A 24,008-nucleotide genomic window follows, 5' to 3' on the forward strand; every position below is an offset into this window, starting at 1 on the left:
ACACCACGTAGTGATACGTAACACCATACTGATACTTGGAGCTCAGATTCGTAATTCAGTCCCACTGTTAATTATCTTTTTATGTATTAGGTTCACCATCCACACTTTGAGTTTTAGCTGCAACTTGGTAGAAGAATAGCAGAATGGTTGTCAGATTTTTCATGACAGTCATTAAGTCATATCTAACTTTCAGATATTCTGAGTAGTAAGGTATGACAAAAGATTACAGTATCTATGCTTTGGGTAATTAATACTTATCCAAACTTGTACATCTTACATTTTCCTAGTTTTATGTAATAACTGACTCAGATTAAGCTAGCTTATACAGGTATTTTCATTAAGCAAGTGAGAAAGATTTCACTATGTACTTTTTTTTTAAAGAAAATACTTTCCTTAGGTCAAAGAGACTGTGCAACATAACTAGTAAAGGAGTCTTTCTATCACCGGCTATCTAGCTAACATTACAGGTGTACAGGCCAGAAATAATGCTTTGTTCATTTTAAAAAAAAATGCTTTTAGTGATATAACAGCATCAAAACATTAACTTCTAAATGCTGCATTTCAGAGCTTTCTTCTAAACTTGAGTAACACCTACCCCCCACTCACCCAGCCACAAATAATCATCCTAAAGGCTGGATATCTTTTGGGAAAAACCCTTTAGTGCATTAGAAATTACAGGTTCATATTCAACAGATGAACATTACATCTGATGCCTTTTAACTGATGATTTATTTCATTATTAACTTACTCAGTAATGGCTTCTTTTGCTAAGGTTTCCTGCAGCAGGAGAATTGGTTTGCCTGTTAACTTATATTGTAAATCTATATGTAGTGCAAATAAGCTTCTAGAATTTCCTTAGCTAAGCAGCTGTAGTTGTTCTAGACATTATGTGCTTTTTCAATTTGTAAAGGTGCTTATAGAGAGAAAATGATTTTTAGGGAGAGGGGAAGGAAAATGTGTATGTGCAGTTTCAAGATGGAGAAAGCTCCCATAGCCTACTTGAGTGCAATAGAAGGAAAAAAAGCTGCATCAATTAATACATTTTCCTTCTTCCTGCACTCTTTGGTATGTATGCACCGAAAGCTCTTCTTGAGTAGAACTGCTGTGATGTCTATCATGTTCCACAGACAAAATGTAATAACTTTGTGTTCTATTCGATTCTATTGTGAGTTCAGAACCTGTCAATACAGGCAAATATTACACAAGAAGTGACATTCCCATTCTAAATCATTTAATGCAAGCCAAATTTCATTCCACAAAAATGCTGAAAGTTGAGGCAGCCAAGCTGAATTTTCAACTACTTAAAATGTTTTATTTATTTCAATGTATTTTTCAACTACTTAGCATATCTTTCTTCCTTACGCTTGGCTTCTGACATTTCCTGTGTCCATACCCTTCCTGAGCCATCCTCAAGCCTTATCATTTTGAGCTCTCTTTCCGCAATAGCTCTCAGCACTGCAGCGTTATTCTGGGACTGGGAATGCAGCTGTGGGGTGGGGGGAAAGCCCCAGTGTGGGGGGGATGTTTGTCACCAGCTCTGGACTCAGCCTCAGCATGATGTCTGTAGGCATAAGACCTTGTGAGTCATAAGTTCTTGTCAGACGTCAGCTTCAGATAATTAACTGCTTTTTGCACGATCATAGTTTGTTTATGTAACGTGTTTTTGAAACTGTTCGAATGAATAGCTCCTCATCCAGCTGCTTGGTTGAAGAAAATGTTATTCCTGCCGTTATCTGGCGATATACTGTCACCTAGTGGTGTAACAGGATGTTTTCCCTCAACCTCAAACGAGGTAACTGCTGCTTTAACTGTACTTAGGAGCTTTTACCCTGGAGAAATAGTAAATTAAATGAATTCTTATTTTATTACTTTTAGTTGCTGATGTATGGTCAGGATGAGTGGATTAGGAGAAAACTCCTTGGATAGCTTGACCGGTGAGTCAAGGAAACGCAAGCCATTGCCCTGTGATACTCCAGGTGCAAGGTAGGTTTATTCAGTCTTCTCTGCTTTTTGAATTATGGATTTTTAAAACTATTTTTCTAGTTTTCATAGCAATTTAGTGTGAGTTCTAACTAATCATTTTGTTTAATTGAAAAATTCTTTAAGCTGAATTTGATTGTGAAAATGCCAAGTATACTGTAATTTGCAGATCTGCCAAAGCTTATGAACAGTTAAATAGACTTACATAAATCTTAATGGAGTGAATGTATAAGAACTCACTGTTTGAAGCTGTGATTATAAGACTAAGGAAGAAAAGCGTGTTGCTTCACATAAATTACAAAGTCAGTGTCTTACATCTGATAATTGACTTGGCATGTCTCATTTTGGAAGTTATAGTCACCACAGAATATTGGAATAAGTTCACTGCTTTTTTGACTTGCATTTCTCCAGACTTGTTCTCTGCAGTCTTATCTTGAGTTTTGGTATTCCATGCTGCTTTCTTTCTCCTCTTCGAAATATGTCAGAAATTCACTTATCTGAGGGACTCGGTTTTCAATCTCCCTCTCACTTCTTTTCTTTCTGTTACACATAACAGTTCTGTTAGCCTTCTGTATTCTTGTTCCCATACAGTAAAACCTTTTAAAACAGTCCCCAATTTCATCAAAATACCAGACATGTACCAGTATTTCTCCCTTTTATATACTTAGCTACTGTCCCTTGCCAATTTCCTCCATCATGTAAGAAATTGGCTAACCCAGAGCTTCTTCAGGAACTCAAGAAGAAAAGGAGAGTTTATGAGCTCCAACAGAAGTAGCAGACAATTCAGGATGACTCCAGTGCTGTTGTCAAGTTGTGCAGAGAGACAGTTGGAAGGGCTGAAGCCTAACTGGAACTTCGTTTGACTAGTGCAGTAAAGGACAACAAAACTGCTTTTATCAGTACATCAGCAGCAAAAGGGGGATTAAGGAGAATCTCCATCCTTTAGTGAATGTGATAGGAAATATCGTGATGAAAGATGAGGGTAAGACTGAGGTACTTAATGTCATTTTTTGTCTCAGTCCTTATTAGTAAGACCAGTTCTCAGGGGCCAGTCCCACAAGATGGTGGCAGGGAGCAAGATGAAGATCCTATAATCCAATGGGGAAATTTAAGTAGCCTCTCCCTTACATCATTTGAACATTTGTAAGTCTGTGGGGCTGGATGGAGTTCATCCACGTGTGCTGGAGGAGCTGTCGGAAGTGTTCATCAAGCCACTTTCAGTCAGCCACTTCCCAGCTGACTGAAGGTGAGCAAATGTGACTAAGGGCAGGAAGGAGGATCCAGGGAATTACAGGCCTGTCATTCTGACCTTAGCAGCAGAGAAGGCTGTAGAGCAAATAATCTTCAATGTCATTACATGGCATGTACAGTTGAGTGATCAGATCCGGCCTGCATGGGTTTATGAAAGGCAGGTCGTCCATGACCAACCTGATCTCCTTCTATGATAAGATGATCCACTTAGTAGATGGGGGAAGGTCTGTGGATGTTCGGGTTTTGGTAAAGTGTTTGACATTGTTTCCTGCAGTATTCTGGAGAAGCTGGCTGCTCGTGGTTTGGGGAGAGGTGCATAGTTTGCTGGTTGAAGAACTGGCTGGCCAGGCTCAAAGAGGCCTGGTGAATGGAATTCAGTCCAGTTGGCAGCCAGTCACTGGCAGTATTCCCTGGGGCTCAGTCTTGGTTTAACAGGAATTGTGAGGAGCTACTGAGGGAGCTGGGACTGTTTAGTCTGCAGAAAAGGAGGCTGACAAGAGACTGCATTGCTTTCTACAGTTATGTGAAAAGGAGTACTCAACAGGAGGATTTTTTTAGCTGAATGTCCTTCTCATATCCTCTTTAGATAAACTGGTACTTAAGATTCTTAGAAAACAAAATCACAACATAAGGAAACACTGGACTACAAAAAACAAATAACAGTGTAAAACGTACACAAAGTGCCCTTCAGATTTCCTCTTGCTAGAACGGCTACCAGCTAGGTTTAATAGATAGGTGTTAGGAGAGATATTTTGAAGTTCATGGTGTGAACACAGCTTTTGTATATGATGGAATATAAGTATATGTATAATGTTTTTGGTTTGCAGTCTGACCTGCAGTGGTGAAAAGCGTCGACGTGAGCAGGAAAGCAAATACATTGAAGAACTGGCTGAACTGATATCTGCTAATCTGAGTGACATTGACAATTTCAATGTCAAACCAGACAAATGTGCTATTTTAAAAGAAACTGTGAGACAGATTCGACAGATAAAGGAGCAAGGTATAATTTCCTGTTAAACCAAAACAAATACGTTCATTTTCTTGTGATTCCTTTTTCAAAGCAGTAGTAACACGGGAAATCCAGTATTGTTTTAATAATAGCACATAACTGAAAAATACTTCAGATTTTTATTTGAACCAAACCTTTAACGTGCTTTCAATAACGTGCTGTTTAAAAGTAAGCCACTGTTTGCCATTACTTTTCCTTATTGGAAATCAGTGCTTTAAAATTGTGTGTGGCCTTTCTTACAAGTTCCCTGAAAATACTAGTTAAGCCTGTGCTGGCCCACAGTGAAACTAAGTATTGATGGTATTGTGCCATCTCATGGTACAGAATACCAAATACAGTTGCCTCTCACGTTAAGGGACAATTAAATAAACAAATTCCAATACATCAAGTTTCATTGATCTCTTTTGGTGAGGGTAAACCTAAGTGGTATGATATGAAAAGTATACAGAAAAAAATAAAATGCATACTGATAGAATATGTATATATTTCAAATGGCTACATATATTTCTGTATCTGTGCTTCAAATGACTAAGTTGTCATGTGTACATATTTCCTTTGGGCAGTAAGATATAGTTTGATATCAAGTGATTATTTGCCAGTTTTAGAGACAAGTTAAGACAATTCTGAAATGATGTCTTCTGTTTTTAAGGTATTTCTAATGTAACCTAATGTAATAATTAGTGTAATAATTATTATATTTTAGTACACAATCCACAGAAAAAAGTTTACTGTTTCTTTTCTGTAATTCTACTGCCTGATGTGGATGATTGTTGCACCTTTTCCTGCAGTAATGCTATTTATTTAGGATGTTTTGATTCTTAAAATGTAACTTTGCTTATATATATATATATGTTTGTATGTATGTATATACAAGCATACGTATGCACACACACACACATATATATGTGTATATGCGCATATACACATTAATATGAGCCAAAGGCAGTTTGTAGAACAGTGGTGATGGCACTGTTCTGTTGACTGTGACTGGTGATGATGAGATAATCAAATTAAAACCAGCAAGAAGAGATGTGCTAAGAAGTGAGTTTAATGGCCATTGAAAAACTCATCCATCAGTCAGATGATCACAAAAGTTTGGTATTATGTAGTCATGTCCTTTAATCTGGTCATAAGGAGCTACTAATATGAGATCATCTCTCTCATTACTGCCTCTCTTTTTGCCCTTAATTCACATAGTTCCCAGAATCTACCTTCTAATACTAAAATGTAGGCTTTGTATGAAATGTTGCTTTACTGAAATACATCTTCTGGGTTTCAGGAAAAGCGGTTTCCAATGATGATGATGTTCAGAAAGCTGATGTGTCTTCCACAGGTCAAGGAGTTATTGATAAGGACTCCTTGGGACCTCTTTTACTACAGGCAAGTGCAAATTAGAACTTAGTAAATCCCAAGGGAAAATAAATACTTAGAGCAGCTGAAACTACTACAATAGAGCCTGCAATCCTATAGTGAAATAGTATAAAAGAACATTTTATCTCTGACCCTTTCAGACATAGTTTTGTATAACAATTTGAAAGGATCAGAATTAAAATCCATTTTGTTTTCTTAATTTCACTGAAATGGTCTGTGGAAGGAAATAATAGAATAGCCTTTGGCTTTTTCTCATATTCTAGTTCTTTACTTTCTCTAGCAGTCATTAGTAAATTACTACTAAAGATGTGCTTAGCAATATGAGGAATATTTTTTTCTTTGCTTTGAGGGTTAGCTGTCTAAATAAATCAATGAGGTTTTATGAGGAGTAGGGATCTGTGATGTGTATTGCTGCTTTTATTTCTGAAACATGGAGCACATTCACCCACTGCTATCAAGTAAGCTAATCTAATAACTGACAAAAAGCAAAATAAATAAATAAATAAATATTTAAACATAGCAGATATTTTTTTCCTTTTGCTGAAAAAATCAGTCCCATGAAGTGCATCAAAAGACATTTTTGAAACTTTTAAAAAATAAAGCTGAAATTTTCTTTCATTTAAGAAAATACAGTATTTTCACCACTTGTTCTACTACATTTCTTCTTATTTCAATTTGCCAGCTATACAAACAGTGTTATCAATTCATTAGCCTGTTTCCAGATAAAGAAGGAATAAAATAAGGCTGGTTATCACTGTGACAAATCTCAGTTGAATAACAAATGAGCAGATTTGGGATATTGAAATCATTCCTTAACACATTCCATTTTCTGTGCAGAAAAGTGTGAAAACTCATTTCTACTTTTGAAAATAAATGCATGTATTATGACTTGGCTTTTAGCACCCACAGAGTTTTTAAACTAAATTATATTCAGAATTATGCAGTCTCATATGCTATGTTGCTATTTAGGCATTGGACGGTTTCCTGTTCGTTGTCAATCGAGATGGGAACATAGTATTTGTGTCAGAAAATGTCACACAGTATTTGCAATATAAACAGGAAGATTTGGTTAATACAAGTGTCTATGCTATCTTGCATGAAGAGGACCGGAAGGACTTCCTTAAAAACTTACCTAAATCTTCAGGTAATGAAAGTTGACATACTGCCTGTTATCAAGCTGTTTGCAAACAGTCAGAAGAGGAAGAACACCAAACCAATTTGTGATGGATGACCTTACAAAACAAATTACTTTTACAAAGGAAATGTGACTTCAGAAGTATATTAATCTTGAGAAGTATAGTATGCTCTCACTAAAGCACACCACTAGAAATAAATGTGCTGGAAATTAACACTGTACTTTAGCCTTTGCAGTTTGTTTACATGTACCTTCAAACAAGGGTTCTAAAGGAACATGTTCTGTAAAACTACGTGACTAGCTGAGGGAACTGCTTGTTTTTTAAATGTGGCTTCTTAACAAATGACTTTTCAGCCCTCCTTTAAGTAATACTGCAATCATCATGTTAGGAAATGAATTTAACTTGATGTGCACTCCTACTATTCCCAACTTATAGAACTGATTGTATACTCAGAAAGCATCTTACAATTCTTTAACATCTCTAATCTAGCAGCAAGTTACCTAAGTTAAGACAAATTGGTTATGAATTTTATCTGAAAATCATGAATTCTTACTGTGTTCTTCCAAGTTAATGGAGTTGCTTGGACCAATGACACACCTAGACAGAAGAGTCATACGTTTAATTGTCGGATGATGGTGAAAACTCCCCATGATCTTTTGGAAGATGTAGGCAGCCACCAGGATACACGCCAGAGATATGAAACAATGCAGTGCTTTGCTTTATCTCAGCCAAGAGCTATAATGGAAGAGGGGGAAGGTAGGAAATTTTGTGCAATTGCTGTGCAGAAATGGAATCTCTGAGTAGAGCTTTTTGTTATTTGGTGCTATGATGAAATATGTAGTTTATGCAGTCCCTTTTTTGAATGAATTAGAAACAATGCAAGAAGCTAAATTCTCATTGTTTATGTACCTCTATTAAACAGTGCAAGCTTCTTCAGCTATTTCATAAGGTTATATTACAGAATAAAACAGGAGAGAAAATGGAAAAAAAAAATTCTTTTTAAATACAGATTTACAGTCCTGTATGATTTGTGTGGCACGTCGCATCGCAACTGCAGAAAGAGTGTTTTCAACAAATCCAGAGAGCTTCATTACCAGACATGATCTTTCAGGTGAGAAATGTGTTCAAGATGAAGGTATTAAGGTAACTTTTTTGTCCATGTGCTCTTGGTTTGTATAAATGAAGTATGTAAACTACTTGTTTATCTGTAGTAATTAGCAGAATTCATAACAAGATTCCTAGCTGTTTTGTGCAATATACCGTTGTTGGCAGTGGAGTGCAATGACAGAAGTGGGACACGTTTTCTTTCTATATGCTAGTATGGCTTTGTTTGGCAAGTTGGTATAAAACATTACTTGTTTCTTTACTTGGCAGCATTTTGAAGTGTTTTTGTTATGCTTTTATTCACACATAAGAAATATTTAAGATCATAATTGAAAGTAATGAGTGTTGTTTAGAGTGTTTGTATGTTTCTGCAGTTGGTGAGCTAATGTTTATGGTGTTTAAATTGATGTACTTGGATCATCTATATGGGGATTTTTCAGATTTTAGATTTACTTTTAAGGTGTTTGTTTCTGCATGTAGCTGGTTAGTATTTTTGAGAATTTTACAGTCTGGGCATCCCTTGGCTGCCTGTAACCAGAGACAAAGTTGCTGTATGTTTTCTAGAAGCTCTGACATTAACCAGAAGATGTTTGAACTTCCTCTCTTATCGTTATCTAAATCCCCTTGAACGCTGATATTTTAACAAGCAACAGTATACTCTCGTATGGCAGATTATTCATAAGTGTAACTTTTTTATATTCAAAGTTTGGTGTTAGGCTGAGAAATTCAAATGGTGACATTGGAGCCTTTATACAAAATGATAGTTGGTGTAGTCACAAAGATTTCATCTTGCATATTTTCTTTCCTGCAACAGGCAAACTTGTTAACATTGACACAAACTCATTACGATCTTCCATGAGACCTGGCTTTGAGGATACAATTCGCCGGTGTATTCAGAGGTTCTTATGCCATAATGATGGACAGTCATGGTCCAACAAACGCCACTATCATGAAGGTGAAAATCTGCAGTGTTTGTCCTTACTGCTTCAGTGGCTGCGTTTTGGGTTTTTTTTTTTTTTTCTGAAAAACAAAAAGTCTAAAATTCTGCCTATCTTCATTTTTTTTTCCATATTTTTAGTTACCCTTTTTGTTGTGAACACCTATGTGCAGCCTGAAGAAGGATGACTTCCTGAGAAACAGGAATTCTGACAGAAGTTACTCCTTCTGGTTTTCTAATGTGCCTGTGTTGATAGTTTTCCTGGTACTTTATTGAAAATCTATGTAGTGCATATTAGCAATTTTTGTGCTTTTAAATATGAATGATTCTCTGTATTCCCTTCACAGCTTATACACAAGGTCATGCTGAAACACCATTGTATCGCTTTTCCTTAGCGGATGGAACTATAGTGACAGCACAAACAAAGAGTAAAGTGTTTAGAAATCCAGTAACGAATGACCGCCATGGATTTGTCTCTACCCACTTTCTTCAAAGGTGAAATCATTGGTGTCTGTTTGTCATCTAAATGTCATAGCTTTTAAAAATACATCTGATGTTGAAGATACCTGGAAAAAGACTGAGCCAAAATATTTTAATTACAACTCAAACTGAACAAGAATGTTTGGGAAGCAAGAGTTGCAAATAAATGTGTCAATCTAAGATTTTGTTCAACAGCCTCTGAACTTACCTGTGTGACAGAATGACAGTCCCAGTCAAAAGAGAGGTTTTTTCCCCTGTTTCTCTGTGAAGCTTGTGGTTGAGTTCATTATTTTTGGGAGTTAACATATATAATGATTGAGGGGAAATAGAAATGCTTAGTTACATGCTTTATCTTTCTGTTTTTAATTGCACACCAGTTGAAAACACAGCCCACCCCATCAGATGCATTACTGATGATTCATATGTACCTTAAATAGCGCTTCCTGTGACCTTTTCTTGTTGATTGCAAGAATAACTGAAATGCCACTCTCTGGGGGGAGTTTCTCTGCTTCTGGCAGTAAAATACCTTCAGATGCTGAAAAATGAGTAGTTGAGACTCTTCAGGGTATCATTAGCGTGCACAGAATAGTGTCGTGCGTTGACTCAGAAAGGCTGAGTAAAAAAGGGTGTTTTAACTGATAAATCTAACTAATGGCTGATGAAGAAACAGAATGCTTTTGCACTGCAGTGATGATACTGTATATGCTTGTAACTAAATCTACATGAAGGTGTAATGAACGAATGAGTGACATAGTTTAGTTGTGTTTTTGTGGAGATGCTTGAATTCTCATTGGTCTTATAGGAAAAAAAATTATCCTGTTATTCTTTCTTTGAAGCACTTGATTCTGAATAAGATTTGACTTCATTTTCTTGGGGCCTCTGGGGATGTTTTTGAATTTACAGAGAGCAAAATGGATATCGACCAAATCCTAATGCAGTTGGGCAAAACATCAGAACAACAGTGGCTGGAAATACAAATTCTGTTGGTCTTATGAACATGTCACCTGGTCAAGGCATGCCAATGCAGAACAGGAACTACGGCATGGGAGATCCCAGTACAGTGGGTCAGCTGAGTAGCTCTCGATATGGAGGCCCTGGTAATATGGGACCAGTGAACTCTGCACCAGGAATGCAATCCTCTGCTTATCAGAGCAACAGTTATGGGTTGAATATAAGCAGCCCACCACATGGTAGTCCTGGTTTAACTTCCAACCAACAGAATCTAATGATATCTACTAGGAATCGAGGGAGTCCAAAAATGAATTCACACCAATTTTCTCCAGTTACAGGTACTTTATTTTTACTATAAATAATTTTTTAAAGCTTTCTTTTCTCACTTTTATGTGCATTCCATTTGTCATCCTTTTTAACAATTCTGTGACACGTTACTTAGATTTAGTGTACCTAATTTTGTGGTAAAAATTTATTTTTAAGAACTTAACCCAGTGTGGCAGTCACACGTAATACTGAAGTAAAGGTAGATACAAAAAGTGCTGTAATCTAATAAGTTTGATCTCTATCTTGTGATACAGGTATGCACTCTCCAATGGGATCTGCCAGCAACACCAGCAACAGCACTTTCTCTAGCAGTTCTCTTAGTGCTCTTCAAGCCATTAGTGAGGGGGTTGGAACTTCCCTTCTATCAACGCTTTCTTCACCAGGTCCAAAATTGGATAGTTCTCCAAATGTGAGCATAGCTCAGCAAAATAAAGCAAATAACCAGGACTCCAAAAGCCCTTCAGGCTTGTATTGTGAACAGAATCAAGTGGAAAGTTCCATCTGCCAATCAAACAGCAGGGATGTCCTTAGTGAAAAAGATAGTAAAGAGGGAAGTCTGGATGCGTCTGAAAGTCAGAGAGGACAATCTGAAAGCAAAGGGCATAAAAAGCTGCTTCAGCTACTCACATGCTCTTCAGATGAAAGAGGACATTCTGCAGCATCAAATTCACCTTTGGACTCTAACTGTAAGGAATCTTCTACCAATGTTACCAGTCCTTCAGGAGTTTCCTCATCAACATCTGGAGGGGTGTCTTCCTCCTCAAATATGCATGGGTCACTCCTGCAAGAGAAGCATAGGATTTTACATAAATTGTTGCAAAATGGTAATTCCCCTGCAGAGGTTGCCAAAATAACAGCTGAAGCTACTGGTAAAGACACATATCATGACACTAGTAATACAGTCCCGTGTGGAGAAGGTACAGTCAAACAGGAACAACTGAGCCCAAAGAAGAAAGAAAACAATGCTTTACTAAGATACCTGTTAGATAAAGATGATGTTAAGGATCCGCTTTCCAAGGAGTTAAAGCCAAAAGTGGAAAATGTGGATAATAAAATGGGACAGTGCAGTAGTTCTACTATTCCTACTTCCAGTCAAGAAAAGGAGATGAAAATAAAATCAGAACCAACAGAAGAGGTACTGTGTAATGTAGTGTGAACAAGGCAGTATTTTCACATTGCAGTGAGTGGTAAAAGGACAATGTGTAAATGTTTCCATTAGAGGTGTTTGCAAATGGTGGGAAAGGACATGCTCAGGTTTTATTGTAACTGAGAAAGCACAGATAGAACTGTGGGATATATATATAGCCAGATGTGCTGTACTGTGGTCCTGGAGTAATGTAAACTTTAAGTTATGGTACGATTAAGGTAGTATGCATTTGCAAATCCTTATGTAAAATGAAATCTTTAGCAGATTCTCATTGCATGTGCTTATCTTTATGGCTTATTAGGAAATGGAGCTGTTAACTGCCTCCACAATTAGCTGGCAATGCAATAGCAAAAGGCAGAACCAGCAGACATTACATAATTTCAGTTTGAAAATGCAAGCAATGCACAAAAGCTTGTAATGCTTAAAATAGAAATAGGTTGGTTGCAGTTCATTCACTTGTTCTAGTACTTTTTTCCTTAAATGAGAGAAAATGTCTCAAATAAGTATAAGTTAAAAAATATCTACGTATTTGTTTCAATAATTTACTGCAATTTTTATATTAAAAAATGTTCTTATTTATCTGTGCTTCCAATTGCTTCTCGTTGTCAAAAATAAATGAACAAAATCTAAAAAATAAGCTAATTGATATTAGAAGATCTTTGGAAACTGGGAGGAATCTTAAGGTAGTGCCAGTGAATTAAAAGATTGTACAGTCATTTAAGATGAGTGAGGAACTAAATAAAAGCTGAAGGATATCTGTACAATAATAAATAACCTTTGTTATTTTACTGCTTCTTTTTCAGATGAGTGGAGACTTGGATAATTTGGATGCAATTTTAGGGGATCTGACTAGTTCAGACTTTTATAATAATGCTATGTCTACAAGTGGAAGTAACTTTGGAACAAAGCAAGCATTATTTCAAGGAAATGCTCCACTGAGTAAGGAATTTCATTTAAAATCACTTTGTTTTAAAATTCGGGCTTTCTTCTTACCTGATGTAAACATAACGCATCTTCAGTTCCTTAGAGAATACATTCTGATCTGCTGTATCTTCATGGACAAACAGAACGCAAAGTAGCAGCACTTAACTTTATTCACTGTGTATGTTGTAGGTAACTTCAGTTCCTGATGTTGTGGGTTTTTTTTCAGGGATTGTGTAATGGGTTTCTCAGAGGCAAGACATCAGGAAAAATGTTTTGTCAGTTGTAAACTGAAATAGAGTTTGTGTTCCCTGCAGATGTAGGGAAATAATATGGGATTGATGGCAAGCCTTTGATTTCTCATTTACTCGATATGAAAACATCTTGTGACCTGCAAATCTTAATCAGTAATCTGTGACATTGAAAGGAATGATCCATTGTAATAGGAAGCTGAGTAATAGAGTGGATTAACCTTGCTGAGAGACCAGTATCACTACAGTTGTCAGTTCCTTTTATAACATTGGTCATCTCTTGATTATATGGGGTTGTAGTTTGCTTGAGGTAACTGAAGGAGGTGGATCATGAAATAATGAAAAATGTGAAATCAAGTGTAAGTACATCTAGGGCCACTGACACTGTTGGCTGTGGAGCACACTGATCTCACTAATAATCCACATAGTGTGAAGAGCTCAAAGCCATACTGCTTCCGGATTGCATCTGACTCAAACAAGGAGCTGTTTGCCTTGTTTCTGTCTCCGTGTCACTTATCCAAAGGCTGGTTGAGTCTACTCATGTGTATGAATGTGTCTGTAATATTAGTGTATTTCAGAATGATAGAAACATGATTCATTGTGGAATGTAAATTAAAATGAACTTTTTAACGTCAAGGGCCAAAAGGAGTTGCATTTGGCTTTGCCTGTACAATATCTTAAGTATGTATTCAAAGAGTGATATGGGCAATGAGAATATAAGCAGAATAGCTATTCTTGGCTTGTTTAAGGTCAAAAATACATACCTGTAAGTAGATACAATTTATGTAAGTTGCTAATGGTTCTTTCTGTTCAAAATATATAATTCTTTAGCAGGTATGAGGAGTCCTCAGTCTGTGCAGACAGCCCGTCCGCCTTTCAACAGAGCCATGTCTTTAGACAGCCCTGTGGGCTCAGGTGCTTCAGTGAGGAATGTCAATGCGTTCTCCATGTTACAAAAGCAAAACTTGATGGGTGGAAGTCCAAGGATGACTGAAAACCAGGAAAGCTTTGGAGCAAATATTGGTTTGTTGACTATACAAGTAATTTGTATTGTAAAAGAAAAAGCTTTAAAGTTAAGAACATTACAAGATTATAGTATGAGCTCTGGAAGAAGAAACATTAAAGAATATTTCTTAATCAGCATATAAATACTTTTCAATATTATCCCTAGTTAAAATTGTAATAATGCAGCTGTTTATTATCTGTATATCATTACCAGTACTTTACTGTTACTTAATAGTTAAATGATTTGGGGCTATTATGAGTTTTTAATTTAATGTATACTTTTGATATATAAAAGCAAGAATAAGTCATAATGCCAGTCAGTCATTAACATTTTTAAATATATCTAGATCAATATAAATGTTTGATTATTTTAAACATGGCACGGTAAGCTTTAATTGCTTTTGTAGATGTTAGGTGAATTGCACTGTCATTGAAAGGTGTCCTTGCTGGTAAAACAAAACAAAACAAAAAAAGGAGCAAACATAAAAAGACATAAAATCCAGTTAATTATAAAACAAAAGCACATTGTACATTCTCGATGAAAAAACATTATTTTTTTCACTTTTCATTATAGCAAGTACTCCCAACAGGAGTGTATCTATGAATCAACATCAATCAGGAGACTGGGGTTTGCCAAACTCGAAGGTTAACAGATTGGAACCTACGAGTTCTGCTTCCATGTTGAGACAAGGAGCTGAGTTCAGTGCATCCCTTCCCAGACCCACAGCGGGTGGCTCTATGCCTGGGCTGCCCATCCGTTCTAACAGCATCCCTGGGACAAGACCAATGCTACAACAGCAAATGATGCATATGAGTAAGTTCTTGACTTTTTCCTGGATACTTTGCACTGTCTCAGTTTCTTTAGCAAGGCATTCATCATCAAAATCTTTTTGCTTTGGTACAATTGTAGCTTCTCATCTGAAGACTGTACTTATTGAGGTTAAGATTATGGGTCTCCCCTAACTGGGGCATTGGTGTTATTTTCTGGTGTTCAATTTCATATAGATATTATTCAAGCTGACTTTACAGATCATTTTTGGATAATTTCTTTATTTTTTTTATTTCTTTATTGTAGTAATTCTCTCATAAAGTCCCAGAACTAGATGCCTTTTATGATTTAGATGAAGATATTAGTATTCTGATCAAATTAATTAATTGCACTACCTAATTAGTTTAATAATCTTTAACAGAAATGTCTTTTTGCTATGAACTTGTTAGCGATCAGGATTGTTTTTTGTAAAGCTTTTTCTTGAGATTTTCAAAACTCATCTCACATGGATTGTCCAAATTTCATGTGAAACTACTTTGGAAATTCAGGTACTCATTTAAGTACTCATATTTAAATCTTGGGTCTCTCATATTTCTGAAGTCATCTTAAGTGTCAATTATATATGTGTATGCACTTTGAAATATGCTACTGGAAGGCTCTTGAAGCCTGCTTCACTATTTGTGTGATCATCCACAGTGCTTTGTGTGAACACTGGAGAGCAAGGTGACACCTTTTGCTTTAAAAACAACTGCTTTAAAAACAACTGTTTTACGTTACAGGGTCAAATGAGATTAACATTGGTATGGGGGGGAATCCTTACGGACAGCCAGGGCCAGTCAGCCAGCCAGGATCGTGGCCTGACAACATGCTGTCCATGGAGCAAGCATCACGGGGTTTACAAAACAGGTAGAATTAATGAAAGTTTTTAAAAAGTTTGACTGTGACTGTTCACTGTTTATCAAGAGCACTTAAGACCTGGAAAAAAATCAATGCATTATATACAGAGGGGATAAAGAAAGTCAAAATGTGTCTCCAGCTTTGCTTCTTCTCTATCACCAAATGGATGGTTATTGTTTAAACCAGCTGCACAAAAGGCAGTCCTAACAAAATCAGTCAATCCTTGAGTTGAGAGGCAGGGAGAAAAGAGTTGGGAAAATCTGAAATTGTCTTCCTTGCACCTGCAGAAGCTAATATTTAGATGCGAGGAGAAGACAAAATTTATGTCTATTCAAGGCTAGCTGACAGTTGCCTAGGCATTTCAGGACCTAAATTTGGGCCTTAAGTTCTTCAGTCTTCTGGGTGATTATAGTACTTATTGCCAATATGTACATAAATAATGTACTGTATGAAAGCTAAGCAAATGCCTTTGCAGACCATCATGGTTGCATTTTTTTAAATATTTATAGACAATTAGTGAGAAACTCTTTGGATGACCTCTTAAGTGCAACACCCAGTGTGGAAGGCCAGAATGATGAAAGGGCTCTTTTGGATCAGCTGCACACATTGCTGAGCAATACGGATGTCACAAGCCTGGAAGAAATTGACAGAGCTCTAGGAATTCCTGATCTTGTAAACCAAGTAAGAAGGAAGAGATCCTGGTCACTTTTCTCTTTTCCAAAAGCCTGTGATATTTTGGTTCTTGGTGGGGAAAAAAAAAAAAAAAAAGTGAAGAGAGCCTCCTCATTTACACGTGTGGCTTCACTTTCTTGTGTCCATTTTTCTGAATCTTTGGAAACGTTTCTTCTGAGTAATGTTTCTCATTGGAGAACTTAAGTACTGATTAAACTTCTTTTGAGTTAAATAAGTAAATGAAATGGTATCCTCTTATCTATGTTTATTATCAATTGCCTTGGTACATAGTTTTTTAAAATATTTTCAGGTAGTGTAAACCATTGTAATCGGTAAGCAGAGAATGAGTTAGGTTTCCTTAATATAACTGACCTGGGACTGAAATGTTTCACTGGCAGTTAACGAATAGAATATTTCTATCTCTTTCAATTTCAGCTTGAATTTGCATGACTAGCAAATAGGAAAAAAGAAATTCTGTTCAGTACTTTGGAATTCACTGGAAAACGCAAAATCATGATTTAAACTGCAGTTTAAAAGAGCAGAAGGCTTTTACAATGATACTGATCTGCTTATGCAAGCACTGATCAGCAGAAATGATTTTCAAGTAAATTATTAATAGTCACTTGTGCTTTTCACTTGCCCAGAGACAAATGTGATAGTAATCTGCTTATGCTGTTTTCTACTCAAGAAAGGACTGGGTTTTGTATGATGCATTAGTTACGTTGTTTCTTTAGCAATTCATACTTTGACAGTGTTTTCAATAGCAATATATGTTTTATATCTCTTAAAGGGGCAAACTTTGGAACCCAAGCAAGATTCATTTCAAGGTCAGGAATCCGCAGTGATGATTGACCAAAAGCCTTCTTTGTATGGTCAGCCCTACCAAGGGCAGGGCACAGCCTTGCCAGGAGGCTTTAATAGCATCCAGGGACAGCAGCCATCCTTTAATTCCGTGATGAATCAGATGAGCCAACAAAACAATTTTCCACTTCAAAGTATGCATCCTAGAGCAAATGCAATGAGACCTCGGACCAACACACCAAAGCAGCTCCGCATGCAGCTCCAGCAGAGGCTTCAGGGGCAGCAGGTAATCTTTTCCTGCTTCTACTTTTCTGTCTTCTTTCAGAACGAGGTGTGCACTAACCTGTATTGCTTCACGAATATAGAAGTTGGCACAACAGCAGGTGATTCTAAGAATGGAACTTTTATTTTAACAGTGCTTTTCACACTGTCTGCCCAATACCTGTAGATGTGAAAGAACCTTTATTGGGACAAGTATTTATCTTTCATCCACCTCACTACAGATTGAATTGGTTCTGGCAGCAGAGCAAGTTTTTGCTAATTAAAACAGTAATCTTGTAGTGCATAGATCTGGATGATCTCAATGTCCATGCTAAAATTTAGTTTTTCTTCTGAAACTCCCTGAATATGATTTTAGTATGGAATATACTGCTGAATGGAAAGAAGTGCTGTGGCCATTGGGAAATGCACTTGGATGTGGTGAAGGTTTAGATAATGGAAAATTTATAAATAAAACTCAGGGAACAGAGAGTGCTGTGTGACATTGAATGGCAAGGTTAAATCCTTGGGAAATAGTGTGTTCTGTCTTGACTGTTCCATTACACTAATTCAAGCTGCATGCATTTGCAGTATTGTGAGGGAGATGGAAGGAGACAGAAACATACCAGCAGCTGTGCTTAAAATACTAACCTTCTGCCCATAATGTGATTGGGAACAAAGAGATGCTGTGCTTTATATTTGTTCTTAAAAAGTGCTAATTTGAAGAGAAAAATAAAGCCCCTAAGAGCTGTACTGTTTGAATGGGGTTTTTTTGTATATCTGTTTTGAGCTTAATAATAAATAGCTCGGTGCTTCATGTGTATCCAACAAAGAAAAATTAACCACTGCTCTTTAATCAAGAGGTGGGTAAAGTGGTTGCCAGTATTTTGAGCAGGTACTGGTGCTTTCAAACTAACACTGCTAAAATATCTTTTTCTAAGTTTATGAATCAAACCCGTCAAGCGCTTGAAATGAAAATGGAAAATGCGGGCAGTAGTAATAGCTCAGTGATGAGACCAGTGATGCAGCCACAGGTGGGATCACAGGTAAGTAAGTGTTGCACCGACCATTTCTGCAACAGTCATTTTTGTACAGACACATCTTTCACAGAGCATGGGTCTTACTTTTCTTGGTATGACAGCATTATTTTTTCTTTTTTTCCTTCCCATCTATAATGGTGAAAAAAGATGAGTTCTCTAGTTTTCTTATTCATGAGACTTGAGGGGTTTGTTCATTGCTCCATGCTGTCAATGCAGTGTGCTACTCTTTTCCATGTAGGAAATAGCAGACTACTGCATCACCTGTTGAGTACTTACAACAACTTAATGCCTTAGTCTTATATTTTGATAATTTTTTACTAGCAGTGGATTTATTAACTTTCCGTGTTGGTAACAGTTACACTACGTCTCAGAGTGTGAGCATAGTGGTTGACTGACAACTTGTTTTGAAAAAAAATTTCTAATATGATTTTTCTTTTCTTTGGGCATTAGCAGCAAGGTTTTCTTAATGCTCAAATGGTGGCTCAGCGTAACAGGGAGCTAATAAGTCATCATTTTAGACAACAGAGGATGGCAATGATGATGCAGCAGCAACAACCTCAGGCCTTCAGTCCACCACCGAATGTGACTGCCTCAGGAAGCATAGATAGTGGTCTGACTGGCCCTCCAATGGCTCAAGTTCCTCCACAGCAATTCTCCTATCCACCTAATTATGGTACAAGTACTAATAACAGATTTTTTTTTTATGTCTGTCTGGTGTTCTCTTCCCTTCTATTATTAATCCAAATTGGCTAAATTCTGATCATTCTGAAAAATTGAAAATACTCTACAAAATAGGTTATTTTTTTTCCCCTCCTGTAAGAAAATACACTGAGAGTGCTAAGTAATTGAAGGGAATTTTTCTTTGTCTTATTAGGAATAAGCCAACAGCCTGACCCTGCGTATGGTAGAGTATCAAGCCCTCCCAATCCAATGATAGCATCAAGAATTGGACCTTCCCAGAATCCTATGATGCAGCATCCTCAGACAGCACCCATGTACCAGTCTCCTGAGATGAAGGGCTGGCCGTCGGGGAGCATGGCCAGGAGCAGGTGAAATGTGCAGCTGTTGCTCAAAAACTGTCTTTCATTTTGCCCAGAGAAACATTGTTAAATTGTTTTAGGAAGAGGATCTAGAAGAGGGAAATATAATGGTATTTCTAACATCTCTTTTGTCCTTGATCCTGCTCTGGATTTTGAAATCAACAGATTGAATGTACCCAGCTCCATTTGTTTGTATTGGATCTCTGCAGCAGCTGGAAACAACATTCATTCATTGTATACTGGAAAAATAACTTGTGGAAAACGTGGTGGTACAGAATAGTGTTAAGAGTGTACGGTACAGCCTTAAGGTACAAGAGGAAATGTGTGCACATACTTCTGCATGTATTTAAAAATTTGGAATTTCTCTTTGGAGGGGAACTTTTATTTCTATGTTAAATAGACTAAGCAGAAAGAAGTAAATACAGCAATAGTTTTAGGCTTCTGTTGGTAGCAGTTCTTTCACGTGTGGGCAGCTGGAGCAGGGGCTGTAATATAACGATGAGTAAACTTCTTGAAATGTAATGTTGACGTTTTGTGTTTCAGTTCTTTCCCACAGCAGCAGTTCAGCCATCAAGGTAATCCTGCAACGTACAGTATGATGCACATGAATGGCAGCAGTGGCCACATTGGGCAGATGAACATCAGCACTGTGCCTATGTCAGGGATGCCTATGGGTCCAGACCAGGTAAGTCGTACATAAGGAGGAGTGATGAACTGCCGACTCTTTTCCAATTGAGAATGATATACCAAAGTCATTCCTCTGGCACAATTCTGTTCTGTTTGCCTTTATGTCTGTGGACTTACAAGTTGTGTGTCCCAAGGAATATGTTATTTCTTGTGATATTGTAATCAAATCCATAATAAACCTAAGCAGCAGTGCTAAGTTGTTATCTTTGAAGTATCACAGATAGGATCAAAGTTTAAACTGCACAAAGGACTGCAACAAAGGGAGCCTGGAGAAACCCAGAAAGCAGAACACAGGGATTGTGAAAGGCAACTTGAGGAAGATGAGGTGGACTAAGAACCCTCCCTGGTAGTACAGTATTTTCTAGAAGCTGCTTGTGATGATGCTCACTCTTACACTACCTGAGAATACTTTATGTGTGCATAGCAAGACACTGGAAAATTTAGGCCACATATTTAACGGAAAAGTGAACTTATATTGCAAAGAAGGGTGAAGTACAAAATAAACTTTTGCTGTAATTTTTCCACAAAATACCAAGGAATGGGCAATATAATATTGAGATAAGTTACACCAGGACCTTGTGAAATTTTGTGATGAGGTACCTGGGGAAGTGGCTGAAGTAACCTGAGGACTTCTGCAAGACAAATAAGGTATGAGAGGCCTTACCCTTATAAATTGGGGAAAAGGACTGAGCAATGTCAGATTTTCCACAGCCACGTCACAGCAGTCATATCAGTGAAGATAAGCAAAGAATGTGTGTAGGGAGTTCTGGGACAGCATTTCTTTTCTACACATTTATTTAAAAAATGGAAAACTATAACACTATTCTGCTTAAAAATTGACTATCAGTACTTTCCTTTTCAAAATGCAACACATTAGCCAGCTTTTCCAGCAAAGGTTGTTTTAATTTTCTCTGATGAAGCTCTTTTCCTTTCTTCAACAGAAATACTGCTGACACCTGCACCTGGATCTCCAGCCAAGAATGCGCGGAGCATTACAAAGATGCACTAGTGTTACAGAGGAGAGTTCCGCATTCTTCATGGCAACGGTCCTGGCCTTATGGAAGTGATTTTTCCTGCTAATCACCACGATGTCCTAAGTTATTTCACTGAGGAAGAAACAGACTTTTTTAGTAGAAGCAGTCTGTATTACTGTATATTGTGTTGTACAAAAAAAAGTCATAAATATTTTTGGCGCTCTGCCTCTAGAAATGTGAATTTGGCAATGGCGTTTAAGTAAGTATGATGGGTAGAGCCAGCCCTGAAATACCTTGTCTATTTACTGTAGCTATCCAAAGCCCTTCATCTACAGGCAGACAAAAGTGCCTGGAGAAATCACAGTGATAAGAATTTTCTGATTTCTCTCATAAGAATATCTGACAGAGAATGTAGTTCCTAGCCTTGACTCTTTTGTATGAATTCCTTAATATAAATGCTGCTTTTAATCCCCTACCCCCCAAGAGTCAGGATTTCCCAGGCAAAGTTATCAGTGCAAAATGAATTGGCACATATTATTCCAAAATCCTGTCAATTGATGCCAAGGGGTAAAACGAGAGGATGATAAATTTAAATTATTTAAATGCAATTGTGACTAATATTTACATATTGATGTGCAGCTGAGTGCACTTTATAGAAGACTATATAATGGATTAATGCAATATCTTTAATAAGGACTTAATATGAAGGTAGGGTGTACTCATGTTCCTTCTCAAACACAATCTCTTAAAAATTATTTGAAAAGACTGCATAGTGTGTTTTCTGTGTGTGGAAATCAGAGCAATAATCTTTCATCATTTTGAAAATAACTCCAGAAAACTCAAGGCAAGGCACTGCAGTCTGAATCAGAATTTTGCAGTCTTTCTCTTTGTGAATAAATTTTGTAAATATGTTCTTTAAGATAATGTATTATATATATGACTTTTGTAGGTCACTAACTCATTTTTGCAGAGTTTGTGAAGCTAAATATTTAACTAAATTGATTTCTGTAAACTCAGCGTAGTTGAGGTCTAAATAGAATACTTTTTTTTTAATTAATGACTTTGAAGCTGGGTGACCTTGGCCCACACCTTTCCCGTCTTTGGTCTTCAACACTTCATTTATTTTTACATCTTTAACATGTAGCTTTTTATAAAAGACCAGTTGTTCAATGCTTTCTCCACCTGTGAGCACTTTGTTACGTTTATTTTTACATTTGGCAGTTGGACAAAAAGGCTCTGCGCTCTGAGATGTCATGACGGTCACGTCTTGCTGTGTTACCTTGCCTTTTCAGCTGATGGCTGCAGATTGTCTTTTTGGGCAATTTTAATGAACTCTACATGTTCTTCAAAAGAAGCCTCCCTGTTGCAAAATATTTGTTAAGGGACATCCATAAATCTTTCAGGATATTAAGCCACGCTTTAACCAAATGTCTGCACCTCATTGGATTGTTCTAATAGTGAAGAATGTATTTTTCTGAGAAGGCTTCTCTTGTATTAGCATTCAAATTTGGTTACAAATTTGTTTGTATTATTTGCTGACAGTTATTTTTTTCCCCTCCTGTTTTGGTTCCTTGAGATGAAGATCCTGTTGCAGTTTCTCTGGTCTCAGGCAGTTACAGTGAATCAAACCTGTACATTTCCATAAGGGACGACCCAGAAATGTTTAAGATACATGGTGCTTTTGCACTGTTGTTCATTGTAGAATGGAAAATTAACTTCCCAAGGAAAAAAAAAAAACAACACATTTTCAACTGCTTCTTGGTACTGTAAGTGTGAGGTGGTTTTATTTTTTAAGAATAGGCAGTGATCTTCCATTTTAATAGACATAACTTACCTAGAAAAAAACTTTAGAATGTTCCTCCTTAGCATACAGCCAGTTGTGTTCCAAAGAAAATGTAGATTCCATCTATTTTTATGCAACCCTGTCTTTGCAATTAGACCTGAATATATAGTTTTGGGGGAAGTATTTATTTGAAGCCTTCAGTCCAATTCATGTGTGGTTTTTTAAAATGCAGAACTCTTAAAAGGCTGAGGAACTTTCATCATCTTATTTCTTAGGACGTATCTATTTGTTGAGTGAGTGCTGCCTGCTGAAGTCCAAAGGCAACAGGCATTTGCTTTTTGTATCAAATGGGAGTGGAACAGTCCTTGTATTTTGTAGTTATTCATTATATTGATGGAAACTACAAATCCTGGTTGCTTTCATTAGGTGAGCTCTTAGACTGTGTCCTACTTTATACATTGTGCCCTGTTTTGTTTTTTTATGAGCGATTCTGTTTATACATCTGTGTGTAACTGGAACTTGGCCAGTGTTATAAAGGATCATCATTTCTCAGCTGTATGTTGAATGTTGGAGCTTTCTCATACAGTACCTACTTGTTTGCTGAATCCAAAGATTTTTAGTTTAAACTTGATTGGGGGGGGGAGGGAGGAAGCATTTTTTATAATGAATTGATAACATCTTTCTTGGCAACACTGATCCTAAGTCCTACATCTACTTCAAAAAGCTTAGCAGCTGCAGCAAATGAAACTTACCTTGAAACAAGTCAGCATTTATTTCTCCACCAGTTCTGATTTGGTTCTGCGACAGCAGATTTTTCTAGTTTGTTTTATGTAACAAAAACAACCATGTAACATTGCTCACCTGTACGAGGGCAGTTAGCTGGTACAGCCACCTCTGATCACTGCTGCACACTGAGCACAGTTTTGCTGCTTGTGTTTCTTGTTCTTTTGATCGCAGAAACTATGTGTTATAAAATTCATATGTAGTACCTTTATCCAATCTAGGTTTAAAATTCTGCTTTTAAATTTAGGAAATCAGGACCACTTTTCAGTTATAAAACAGAACTATTTGAATGTTGTACCAATTAGCACAGATTTTATTTTTGAACTTATGTGCAGACTACCAGGTGATTGAATGATACAGCAAGTATAAAACCATGTTATGTTGAGAGCAATATTTTTAAAAATTCTCAGGAGAAGGCATACAGTATTGAGAAT

General features: G+C 36.9%; 1 protein-coding gene across 1 annotated transcript; it reads left to right on the forward strand.

Moving 5' to 3' along the window:
* Window positions 1–1,885: 1,885 nt before the first annotated feature.
* NCOA3 (nuclear receptor coactivator 3) lies at window positions 1,886–22,265 on the forward strand (the record flags this gene model as incomplete). The annotated part of the gene is made up of 21 exons (XM_079543182.1): window positions 1,886–1,983; window positions 4,059–4,231; window positions 5,520–5,620; window positions 6,581–6,755; window positions 7,315–7,503; window positions 7,757–7,882; window positions 8,666–8,806; window positions 9,136–9,283; window positions 10,172–10,557; window positions 10,801–11,681; window positions 12,497–12,632; window positions 13,700–13,888; window positions 14,445–14,684; window positions 15,419–15,545; window positions 16,046–16,217; window positions 16,999–17,295; window positions 18,209–18,313; window positions 18,758–18,980; window positions 19,182–19,356; window positions 19,891–20,032; window positions 22,230–22,265. 21 exons carry the CDS (start codon window positions 1,886–1,888, stop codon window positions 22,263–22,265), a joined length of 4,260 nt encoding a protein of 1,419 aa, XP_079399308.1.
* Between the last annotated feature and the right edge of the window lie 1,743 nt (window positions 22,266–24,008).

Source organism: Tetrao urogallus, assembly GCF_951394365.1.
Source record: "Tetrao urogallus genome assembly, chromosome: 16".
Classification (NCBI taxonomy): Eukaryota; Metazoa; Chordata; class Aves; order Galliformes; family Phasianidae; genus Tetrao; species Tetrao urogallus.